This window comes from Syngnathoides biaculeatus, chromosome 12 (assembly GCF_019802595.1).
Source record: "Syngnathoides biaculeatus isolate LvHL_M chromosome 12, ASM1980259v1, whole genome shotgun sequence".
Classification (NCBI taxonomy): Eukaryota; Metazoa; Chordata; class Actinopteri; order Syngnathiformes; family Syngnathidae; genus Syngnathoides; species Syngnathoides biaculeatus.
This window is the reverse complement of record NC_084651.1, coordinates 302,295-312,032: the sequence shown is the minus strand read 5'-3', so window position 1 is coordinate 312,032 and position 9,738 is coordinate 302,295. Positions and strand designations below refer to the sequence as shown.

Here is a 9,738-nt window from a genome sequence, read left to right as displayed (position 1 = left end):
ACGACCACGTTAGCGATGATCTTCGCAATGGCCGCCCGTCGTCGACGAATTGCAAAGTGTGTTTCCGGCGCACTTGGCAAATGAAGAGATTGATATATCGACTACTTCAAATCTGGCACTTTTGAAAGGGAAATGCGAAAACAAATGTTGTTGTCATCGGGGATGAGAGGCGCAAGGGGGCGCCGGAGAGCAGGCGCGTCGAGCACGTTGCACTGCGTGATGTTGGGCCTGCGGGATGACGTCACGCAGCTGTATGTAAAAGCCGGAAGATGGCCGCGTGGTAACCGTGGCGACAGACACAACCCGGAAATCACTGGAGTTCCGGCAGCTTGTGCTCAGCAAATCGGAGTCCGGGTTTTCACGGCGCCATCGTGTGTGACGGCCCATTTTTCGGTGAAATTGTTGTTTCAACGGGGAACGCTGAATTTCTCGACTGATGTTGAGACGTCAAGCGGAACAAAAGGTTCCTTCTCTTCAGACAAGTCGGACATTAAGAGTGATCGCACCTCCTCCGGAACTGCTGCAAAGGTCGATTTCTTCGCATCTTTTCATCTTCATCAACAGAAATATTGTTCCACAAGCCAAGCGGCGCATATGAGCTGAAATGTCCGAGAAAGCAGCAGAAGAAGAAGAGACGAGCAAGCAAAAGGTGAGCTTGAGCGGACGTGACGTTCACTTGACGTTCGTTCGGTAACATCGAGTTAGCTTTGGCGAGAGCGAAATCTTTTCTTTTTTTTTTTTTTGTCGTCTGGTCGAAAATTTCAAACTATGACCCACGGCACACTTGAAGTGACGCATTTTCAACAACGTTACTTCATATTAATACTAACAATTGCCATTCGAAAGTCAAATATGGAGATTTACTCTACTAATTTATAGTATTTTTTTTTTTTTACTTTTGTAATTCTTTAAAGCTAATATTTAGCTATTTGAGACGTTGTACGATTGTTTTGTAGATTCAGGATGTTTTCATTTGATATTATTCGACGATCTTAAATTGCTTGATTGAAAGACTGAATTAAGCTCCCCGCACACAAACGAAACGAGTCGAGTTTTTTTCCACAAATGCACCCTCGTGACCCCCTTCGAAGCTTTCCGGAGACGTTCCTAATAAATTGACGTGTGTGTTTGTGGGCGCAGGGCTACCGCCTGCTGGGCATTCTGGACGTGGAGAAGACGCCGTGCGCCAGGGAGGCGGTCCTGCACGGCGCCGGAGCCTCGTCGGCTGCCGGCCTTCTGCACTTTTTGGCCACCAGTGAGTGGGCGCGTGGGCGCGTGGGCGCGTGGGGGGGGGGGGTCACGTCTGGATGCTCGTCACGTGTTTACGGCGCCTCTGCGTTTGCGCAGGTCGAGTCAAAAGGTCCTTTGACGTCGGCGCCGGGGGCTTCCTGTTGGGCACGTTCGCTTCCTGGTCAGTCGAGTGTGTCGTCACTGGACGAAATGTCCCCCCCCCCACCCCCACCCCGTGACTGACAGGAAGCGTGTTGTCGGGGTGCAGGTGCTACTGTCGCGTGAGCAACGCCAGGCAGCGAGCGCAGCAGCGGATCGTCCGCGACGGCATCAAGAACAAGCTGGTCTACCAGGGGACGGGCGCGGACCCCGCCAGTACCCGGAGGGGCGGCCCCCCGCAAAGCTCGCCGGGCCCCACGTGAGCCCGTCGTCCTCCTTGAAAGGGCGACGGCTCTGCTTCGTGACAACTTGTGAACGTGTACGTAAACATTAAAACGGTGGCGGCCGTTTGTCTTTCGCTGCCACGTGAGCGTCAAATTCATCCCTTTTCCAAATGATGATGATTGATTTGACAGCTCGTCTAACTTGCGATTGTCAAAATCTCAGCGGACGGATTTTTGTTTTCTTTTGTCACATTTTCTGGCGCGCGTTTCGGAGCAAAACGGGAACGCAATCGTAAAATTTCTGCCGATGCGTTTTCAAGTTGAAATTATGTCACGTTTTTGAAGAAAGGGAACCCTATTCAAAAAAAATTTTTTTTTTAACGAAATAAACGGAGAGTTGAATCAATTATGTAGAGTTGTGCTACGTAAAAAATGGGGGTGGGGTGGGTCACGCTTCCTCGCGTCAACGGCAACGCACGACACTGAAAGCTCTCATTTTTCACGGCCCTTCGGCGGGTCAGTCCCGACCCTCCGTGGCCGCGCACCCACAATGCATTGCACGCTCAGCGCGCCAGTAAAACTTCTCGAAATGCGGAAATGAGCATTTTCCAAAAAAAGCTTGAAGGCAGGCGGACAGACGGACGCAATGGTAACTGTCGGTGGGCTGATGAAGTAACTGTAATCTGATTACTTCCCGGGATAAAGTAGCCCTCAAGACGGCATCCGTTTGCGTCAGCGCATTTATGCGTGCGCGTCGGACCGCCGTTCTCGCCAATGAGCCGACGGCGAACGTCCGTCAATTGCGATGCTCGCAGCGGTTGCGACGCTTTAGGTCCGGACCCAAATCCCGTCGATGGTCCTTGATCAGAACCGGTACTTTTCAAAGTTACGGCAACCCTTTGTCGGGAAGTTGTTTTCGTGTGCGTTGAAGAAAAAAAGAAGGACCGACACGATTCAGTTGACACTCGTCAAAGCGCGACTCGCTGCATCAGCCGTTTCGGACTTTCGGGTTAGTTTTTGGAACGAAGCCGGTGTTCAACTTGTGACTGGTCGCCTTGGCAACAAGCGATGCACTTTGCACATTTACCTTTGCTACTTTCATGTCAGTCTAACACAAGTTTGAGTTAAAAGCATAAATATTTTATTGCGTAACAGTCGTACGCATCGTAAGCAGGAAATTAGAATCGGATGAAAACAAAATTCATTCTGGAGGTGTCGCGCTTCCATCGAAACGCGGCAGCCGGCTCGTCCAAAGCCGGTCGGGCGTCATTCTTCGGCCGGACGACGCGCGCCCAGGAAATCGCTGCAAGAAAAGAAAGTCCAGTCAGTCAGTCGGCGAGCGAGGACGCAGACATTCCCGTTGAGGAACATTTGGGGGATGGGCCAAATGGGTCCAATTTTTTTTCATTTACACACTTTGGTCTTCCGGAATCTCTTGCGATGACACACAAGGGGGGCTACCTGAGGATGGCGGGCAGCCGGGGGCTCCTGTAGATGAACTTGTGCTTGTAGGCCAGCGACGAGGGGAAGGCCACAAATTGGACTTTGTGAGCGTCGAGGCTCGGCGAACGCACCGCCGTCTCGTACAGCTGAGGGGAGAGCCCGCAGGCGGCGTGACTGGAGACGCGCGGCGACCCCCGCCGGAGCCGGCGCCTTACCTGCTTCCCCAGGTGGAACGGAACCACGTGGTCGTCCTCGGCGTGAAGGATCAACACTGGGCACGAGATGTGATTCACGCTGGACAGAAACACACAAGGCGGGCCCGATGAGGACAGCGCCGGCCGCACCTCCTTTGGCGGCCGCTAGATGGCGTCAGGCAAAACGGAGCGCTCAGGTGATGAATTTTTGCCCATTTTTTTTTTTTCATCCGTCAACTCTTTGTGCCTTGTGGCACCAAACTAAAGCTGCAACTGTTGTTGGAATAGTCCGTTCATTTGTTGAATCTTATTTCGTCCGGCGTGCCTACATATTTTTACGCGCATGATCCAATTATGGATTCAATTTTGTTGTTGTTTTTGTTGACGTTCCGCAATTGGCAGCTGCTTCCTTTCATTGATGAAGCAAAATTATTTTATTTTAATCTCTGTTTAAAAAAAAAAAACAAGTCAGAAATTGTAGCATAAACAGGTCAAAGTTCAACAGATTCAACAAAAGCGCGATTACCCAAGGTAAAATGTAAAAATGGCCGAGCCGCCCGTCGCGTTCTGACATCGGAGCTTCTGGGACTCGAGCGCGCGCTACTCGCGTTTGCCGAAAAACAAGTTCAGACCACGGAACCTTTCGCAATTCCAAGTTCCCGTTTGGAGCCAGACGCGGTGAAAAGGTCAAAGTTGACTGACTTGTCATCGTTGGCGAAGCGGATGTCGTTGGCGGTGATGGCGTCCAGGAAGAACCAATCGAATCCGGGCAGGTGTCTGTACAGCTGGCGACGACAAGGCGGGCGGTCACGTGACGGGCGACGAAGGGCGGGCGACGCGGGGCGTTACCGTGGCGAAGGGGTGACTCCTGGCCTCCTCTCTGATGTTGGTGAAAGGACTCTCCAGGATGAGCGCGTCGGGGGCGCTCCCTGGAAGAGAAGGCGCGTTCGTGGTCTGCCCGCAGGTGACCCGCGCGCCCGTCCGGCGTTTGCGGGCGCGACTCACCTCCGTCGCACAGCCGTCTGACCAGGTTGGTGGCCACGCTGAAACAGAAAAGCGGCGACACGTGACGAGGGGAGGGGGAGGGGGCGGGGCGGGGCTCCGGCGGGCGCGCGCGCGGTTACCCCGTTCCCAGCGAGTGACCCCAGACGTACACCGGACCTCCGCCCCGTCTCTCCTTCAGCCACCGGTACACGAACAGGGCGTCCGACGTCATCCCGCCCTCCGACGGCGACCCCTGAGAATCGCCCCAGCCTGCACGCACGCACGCACACACGCACAGTCCGCACCAAGCAAGGCGTCGCGAGGGAAACGTGTCGGGTCACCTCGGTAATCGAACGCCAGCACGTGGTAGCCCGACGAGCTGAGGACCTGAAAGAGGGCAACCGTCAGTCAGCTCATCGGCGCGGCCCGCAAAGTCCGGCGCGGGTCGCCGAGTTACCTTGTACAGTTCGACTCTGTGGTCGCCGCCTCTGCGCACACACACGAGTTGGCATCGAGCGTTAGCGGGGCGCACAAGCGGCGGGTGTGCGTGCGTGCGTGTGTGTTTGAAACCTGGTTCCCGTGTTTCCATGGAGATAGAGGATGGCCGGGTGGGCGGAGCTTAGTGCGGATTCAAACCATTCTTGGCTTTTGCCTTCAGCTTCTGGCCGCATGTCCGAAGGAACGGTGTGCCTAACGCGCACAGAGCGTGACGACATTGGCCGGCGGCAACGCGTGACGTGCGCGGCCTGCGTCCTCACCACACGCCGATGCTGAGCGTCCGTTCAGGCCGCAGGTAGAAGTTGAGCGTGTGGTCGAGGCCCACGTCCGAAGGTCGTTTGAGGTCCAGGAAGAAGGGCGACCTCACTGGGGGTGGGGGAGACACCGGGCGGAAGTCAACACTTGCGCCGGCGAAGGGGGGTGACCGTCACCCATTTACCGAAGTTGAGGAAGACCAAGTTGGCCTGAATGGACGGACACAGCTTGACGACGAAGGGCACGCACACGTAGACCAGCAGCAGCCAGCGGGCGGCGCGCCACGCCTTGGACATCACGCCGCCCCTGGAAGGTCAAGGACAACGTGAGCCCATCGCAGGTCGCAAACGCGTCGTCGCCCCCCCCGGCGTCCGGCACAAGAACATTTCCTTGACGCGTGTGAAATGATTATGAAGAATAATATTCATCTACAGAGGGCTGAAAGAGATGCACCTTGCTTGTCATTTCTTTCTTTTTTTTTTTTTTTTTTTAAAGACTGCTGATTTCTCTTAATCGAAAGGCAAACACAGGACAGCGAACTCCGAGTGGGAAATGAACTCCGAACTGTTCGGGAGGAAGACGCCAACGCCGCTGAGCCCAGAAATTAAAAAAACAAAAAAAAAAAAAACAGGAGACGGCGGCAGGCCTCCCAAATGATTTCTGCTTTTTCAAGAGGAAAAGTGAAAGTTGTCAAAACACGCAGTTTGCTCGGTCGATGTGAAATCCAAATTTGGAGAAGTTTGATGAGGGCACCACGGGACCGTCATCAAGTGTCCCGCCAGGTCGCGTCCGGTCTCGGCTTCGGGACGACGTCGTCGCGAGCGCGGAACGGGCGAACCTGACCTCGACGGTGTTGTCGGCGAGTGGAGCTCGGCAGCCTCCGCGGGCCGCGACGTCTCTCGGTCTCCGTCCGGGTCTCCGCTCGCGTCGCGCTCCTCCCGCAGCGCGGCGGTCGACGTCCGCCGCCGCTTCCGCATGTCCGCAGAGGCCGGCCGGTGGCCAATCGCGGCGGAGGCCTCCGAGCACGTGACTGCGCCGCCGCGCTGCATCCGATGTCTGCCGGAAATGTGGGGGAAACAAAAACCGCGGCTAATCGGATTGAAACTAAAGCGCCTTTCGGGCCATTTCGAGCGGTGCGGTGCGGGGTCACAGCGGACGCCGATGACGAACCGTCAACGCGCGCGTTCCGTCCGAACGGATCTCGGCGCGGCGCCTCTCGTCTCGCGGCTCACTCCGATTATTGTTTCATGACGTTTCCTCCGCTCTCGTCATCGTCGTCACTCGTTAGCGGCGCACAAGTCGCAGCGGGCCGTCAGTCGTATCGCGCATCGCGTCGGAACACGTCAGACGAGCGTTTGATGTTCAAGCCCCGCAAAACAGCGCTTACGATTCCGATCACCTCGATGGACGATCGCGTCGTGTTCATGTTAGCGCGAAGGCTAAGCGCCAAATAAAGATTCAAATGAACCGTGAGCGGCCCCGTTCGCCGGGCGCCGTCTTACCTGCGTTAGGAAGGCGCCCGAAGAAAGGCGGCCGGCATCCCGGAGGACGTTCGCGACGCGTCTCGCGTCTCGCCAAAGAGCGCAGGTCGCTAGTTTGTCCCTGAGCGGCTGCCGGAGCGTCACGTGACGCCGACCGCGGAAGTCTTTTTTTTTTTTTTTTCTTCTTCCTTTGTGTGTGTGTGTGCGCGCTCCCAAATGTGCGAGTGGCGGGAAACTTGCGAGGATGTTTTGCGAGAAAGCGGCCGACCTGATTCGAGAACTGCGTCGAAGCAACGACGGACAACTTCCGGCCTTTAACGTGAGAACACGAAAGATCCTTTAAGATTATTATTATTTTTTTTTTTTCCTGTGTCTTGTCGACACTCTTCTAACAGGCCGCGCGATCTCTTGTTCTGTTGTCGTGCCCCGCCCGACCAGGGTTAGTGCAAAAACATTTTGAATCTTAGCAAATCAGCCTGTAGATTTTTTGGTTGTTTTTTTTTTTTTTTTTTCCTTGCTGTGCGCTAAAAGTGGATTCGACAATCCTAAATATAAAGAAATGCGACGCAGGACTGAAACCAAGAAGCGAGCCGTACCAAACAAACGACCCGACACAAACTTCACTGACAACAAGCATATCTTACATGATGTAATTTTTCGGGGGTAATGAACTTTGAGTGTTATGACGCAACAGAAGGAGAGAAGCCAATTATTCCCCATCCTCATCTGCAGTTTTCATTGAGAATGTAAAGCTCCCTTACGTGATTCCTCCTCCCCCCCCCCCCCCTCCACACACACACACACGGTAAAAACGGACAAAGTTTCGTAGTACTTGACTACTATGGACTTTTTAGGGTGTGGGGAGATTCTCATATTGGGCAAAACTTAAATCTGATAACTCATGAATGCGCAGGTCTGACTGCAAGACAAATGTAAACAAACAAGATGCACGTCTTAACTCGTCAATTGGTGACAAACGGGAGGGGCCGAAGCGCAACGAGGACTTGAACTTTGTCGTAGTGATGTGCGTCGCTCGTACGTGTGCGCAGGAGGACGGCGTCCGGCAGGTGCTGCAGGAGACGGAAGCTCTCTACGAACACAACCAGGCTGACGTGTGAGTTTTTTTATTTTTTTGGGGCGTTGGGGAGGGGGTCGTCCGTGCCGCCGCCGACGTCCGGAGCGCGATGACGAGCGGCTGACGTTTGCCTTGCAGCCACGAGACCAAAAGCGGCCGCACGGCAGATTTGCTTCCGAGCATCCGATTACGTCACTGCTGCCTGCTGAGGAACCGTCGCTGCGTCACCGCCTACTTGTGAGCATGTGCGCTTGCGGTGGGGGGGGGGGGGGTCTGCCTCCCCGTTGCAAAATCATCTTGCCGCTTCTTAAATTCAGTTGTCAGGTCACTGCCGAGCTGGCCTTATTTCAAGAAGAAGCTTAAAGCCAGAGAAAATTCTAATTTTGGTGATTTTAGTGTCCTCATTTTGAAGCGGGAGAACTTGCACAATTGGTGGCTGAGCAAAGCCAAAAAGCTCCTTTTTGTTGCGGCCCGAGAGAAAAACGCGTTTTCCAGTCGTGCTTTCGAGCGTGAGCCCAAAGGACGTTAGCGCTAGCTTGATAGGCTACATAACTTTTTGTGGTAAACGTACGTGAGCAAGAAATCCTTGACAGAAAGTCGTCTCCTTCGCATCAGTGATGACGCCATTTATTTTTTTCCCCTCATTTGTTTTCGCTCGCTCGCCCCCCACGACGCTTTGACGCAATCCGTTGTTGTTGCCATCACCGCGGTAACGGCTGGACGTGTCTGGGCACGTCGACCGATGACAACGCTTTGCCGACGCCACCGGACGGGACGCGGTGGTTCTCGTCGACGGCGAGACTTGATGGCACCGCTCTGACGTGGCGCCATCGTGAAAAACGCAATTTCGGCTGTTAAAATCTCCCTCGTTTAGCCCCCAAATTCATGCAAAAAACAAGGAAAACGATTAGCCATGTGGCCAACAATCTTTACCACGCCAAAGGGGAGTCGCGACCCACGGGGGGGGGGGGGGGTTCTGGAGACGTCGACTAAACGAACGAACGAACGGACGCCGTCCGCTCAGGTACGACCGGCTGCTGCGGATCCGAGCGCTGCGCTGGGAATACGGCAGCGTCCTTCCGGCGAACGTGCGCTTCCACATGAGCGCCGAGGAGGTGAGCGCCCCCGACGAGATTCGCCGCCCGGCCTCAGCTGACCCGCCCGCCCGCTCGCTTGTTTGTGCGCAGCTGCGGTGGTTCGGACGCTACAAAAAGTCGCTGGCGTGCTTCATGCGTTCTGTGGGCGGAGGCGGCGGACTGGACGTGACCCAGGACACGAAAGCGCCGAAAAGTCTTTACATCCAGGTGACGACAAAGGATTTGGCTTGCGGTCGAGTCGGCCATTAACCGTGGCAAGGTGTGACCTCTGACCCCAGGTGAGGTGCGTGAAGGACCACGGCCAGCTGGAGCTGGACGACGGCACGCTCGTCCTCCTCAAGAAAAACACTCAGGTCTGGACCGCGCCGCCGCCGCCGCCTTCTTCTGCGCTTTTTTTCCCCCCCGGTGACCGACGTCACCTGCCATCTTGTGCCCGCAGCACTTCCTGCCGCGCTGCAAATGCGAGCATCTGATCCGTCAAGGCGTCTTGGAGCACGTCGTCTGCTGAGGCCGGCGTCATCCCTTTGCGAGACCCGACCCGAAGCGAAAATAAAGGTGCCGGTTCTTCTGCAATGTCACCGTTCTCGCTTCCTGCTCATTAAAGTCAAGACGTGGCCCGCCCACACGTGAGCGACTCGCTTTGTGGTGGACGGACAAAAATGTTGCGTTCAAACTTGTCCAAGTGCGTTTTCTGCGCTCGTTTAGGGTTAGCAATCGTAAAAAACTGGTCGGGGTTCCGCTGGGTGGGGATCGGGACCTCGCCTCAAGCGCAACCTTTTCCGTGGGACGGTGATCGTGGTCAAAAGTGCAAAGTGCGGGGGGGGGGGGGGGCGGAACCCGTGACCCGAACAGGTCGAGTTGAAGGGGTGGCCCCCTCCCCCGCCTCCCGAATCGATTGACGGCGACCCGCTTGGACGCCAAAAACAAGCGCTGACGTCGCGGGAGCCAAAGCGCGGATCTCGGATATCCAGGTGGAGATGGAACTCGTCAACTCCGGAGCGCTTTCAAGTCCAAAATCTTTTGCTCTTGCGGTTGGACAAGCGTACGCCGACCCTTTGACCTCGCTAGCTTAGTGGGCAAACGCGCAAAGCGTCGTTT

At 55.3% G+C, this 9,738-nt stretch overlaps 3 protein-coding genes across 10 annotated transcripts; 2 read left to right on the top strand and 1 right to left on the bottom strand.

Moving 5' to 3' along the window:
- Nucleotides 1-268: 268 nt before the first annotated feature.
- Nucleotides 269-1,771, top strand: LOC133509962 (cytochrome c oxidase assembly protein COX20, mitochondrial). Its single transcript, XM_061837558.1, has 4 exons — nt 269-649; nt 1,141-1,255; nt 1,348-1,411; nt 1,499-1,771. The coding sequence occupies exons 1-4, from the start codon at nt 605-607 to the stop codon at nt 1,650-1,652; spliced, it is 378 nt and encodes a 125-aa protein (XP_061693542.1). The 5' UTR covers nt 269-604; the 3' UTR covers nt 1,653-1,771.
- Nucleotides 1,772-2,007: 236 nt separating this feature from the next.
- On the bottom strand, nt 2,008-6,628 carry abhd12 (abhydrolase domain containing 12, lysophospholipase). Of its 7 annotated transcripts, XM_061837550.1 has the most exons (14): nt 6,490-6,628; nt 5,831-6,043; nt 5,172-5,293; nt 4,993-5,098; nt 4,805-4,924; nt 4,692-4,722; nt 4,576-4,621; nt 4,375-4,504; nt 4,256-4,293; nt 4,100-4,179; nt 3,953-4,035; nt 3,272-3,350; nt 3,075-3,202; nt 2,020-2,916 (listed from the first exon to the last, which is right to left on the bottom strand). In XM_061837550.1, exons 2-14 carry the CDS (start codon nt 6,034-6,036, stop codon nt 2,880-2,882), a joined length of 1,206 nt encoding a protein of 401 aa, XP_061693534.1. In that variant the 5' UTR covers nt 6,037-6,043; nt 6,490-6,628; the 3' UTR covers nt 2,020-2,879. The 7 variants fall into 7 exon arrangements, 6 of the variants coding, with proteins under 6 accessions (XP_061693533.1, XP_061693535.1, XP_061693532.1 ...); XM_061837549.1 differs by having other exon boundaries at nt 2,008-2,916; nt 3,075-3,350; nt 4,405-4,504; XM_061837548.1 differs by lacking the exon at nt 6,490-6,628 and adding an exon at nt 6,158-6,482 and having other exon boundaries at nt 2,012-2,916; nt 3,075-3,350.
- Nucleotides 6,629-6,657: 29 nt separating this feature from the next.
- gins1 (GINS complex subunit 1 (Psf1 homolog)) lies at nt 6,658-9,265 on the top strand. 2 transcript variants are annotated; one of them, XM_061837557.1, is made up of 7 exons: nt 6,658-6,787; nt 7,518-7,582; nt 7,682-7,780; nt 8,568-8,658; nt 8,731-8,847; nt 8,919-8,993; nt 9,080-9,265. In XM_061837557.1, exons 1-7 carry the CDS (start codon nt 6,713-6,715, stop codon nt 9,146-9,148), a joined length of 591 nt encoding a protein of 196 aa, XP_061693541.1. In that variant the 5' UTR covers nt 6,658-6,712; the 3' UTR covers nt 9,149-9,265. The 2 variants fall into 2 exon arrangements, with proteins under 2 accessions (XP_061693541.1, XP_061693540.1); XM_061837556.1 differs by having other exon boundaries at nt 8,568-8,847.
- Nucleotides 9,266-9,738: the final 473 nt, after the last annotated feature.

Coding starts and splice junctions, on each gene's coding strand:
- LOC133509962 (XM_061837558.1), top strand. CDS start 605: ATGTCCGAGAAAGCAGCAGAAGAAGAAGAGACGAGCAAGCAAAAG. Junction 650..1,140: donor AAGAGACGAGCAAGCAAAAG/GTGAGCTTGAGC, acceptor TTGTGGGCGCAG/GGCTACCGCCTGCTGGGCAT. Junction 1,412..1,498: donor TTGGGCACGTTCGCTTCCTG/GTCAGTCGAGTG, acceptor GTCGGGGTGCAG/GTGCTACTGTCGCGTGAGCA.
- abhd12 (XM_061837547.1), bottom strand. CDS start 6,036: ATGCAGCGCGGCGGCGCAGTCACGTGCTCGGAGGCCTCCGCCGCGATT. Junction 5,294..5,830: donor TCGCCGACAACACCGTCGAG/GTCAGGTTCGCC, acceptor TTGACCTTCCAG/GGGCGGCGTGATGTCCAAGG. Junction 4,294..4,374: donor GGTCACTCGCTGGGAACGGG/GTAACCGCGCGC, acceptor TTTCTGTTTCAG/CGTGGCCACCAACCTGGTCA.
- gins1 (XM_061837556.1), top strand. CDS start 6,713: ATGTTTTGCGAGAAAGCGGCCGACCTGATTCGAGAACTGCGTCGAAGC. Junction 7,583..7,681: donor GAACACAACCAGGCTGACGT/GTGAGTTTTTTT, acceptor TTTGCCTTGCAG/CCACGAGACCAAAAGCGGCC. Junction 7,781..8,567: donor CGCTGCGTCACCGCCTACTT/GTGAGCATGTGC, acceptor CCGTCCGCTCAG/GTACGACCGGCTGCTGCGGA.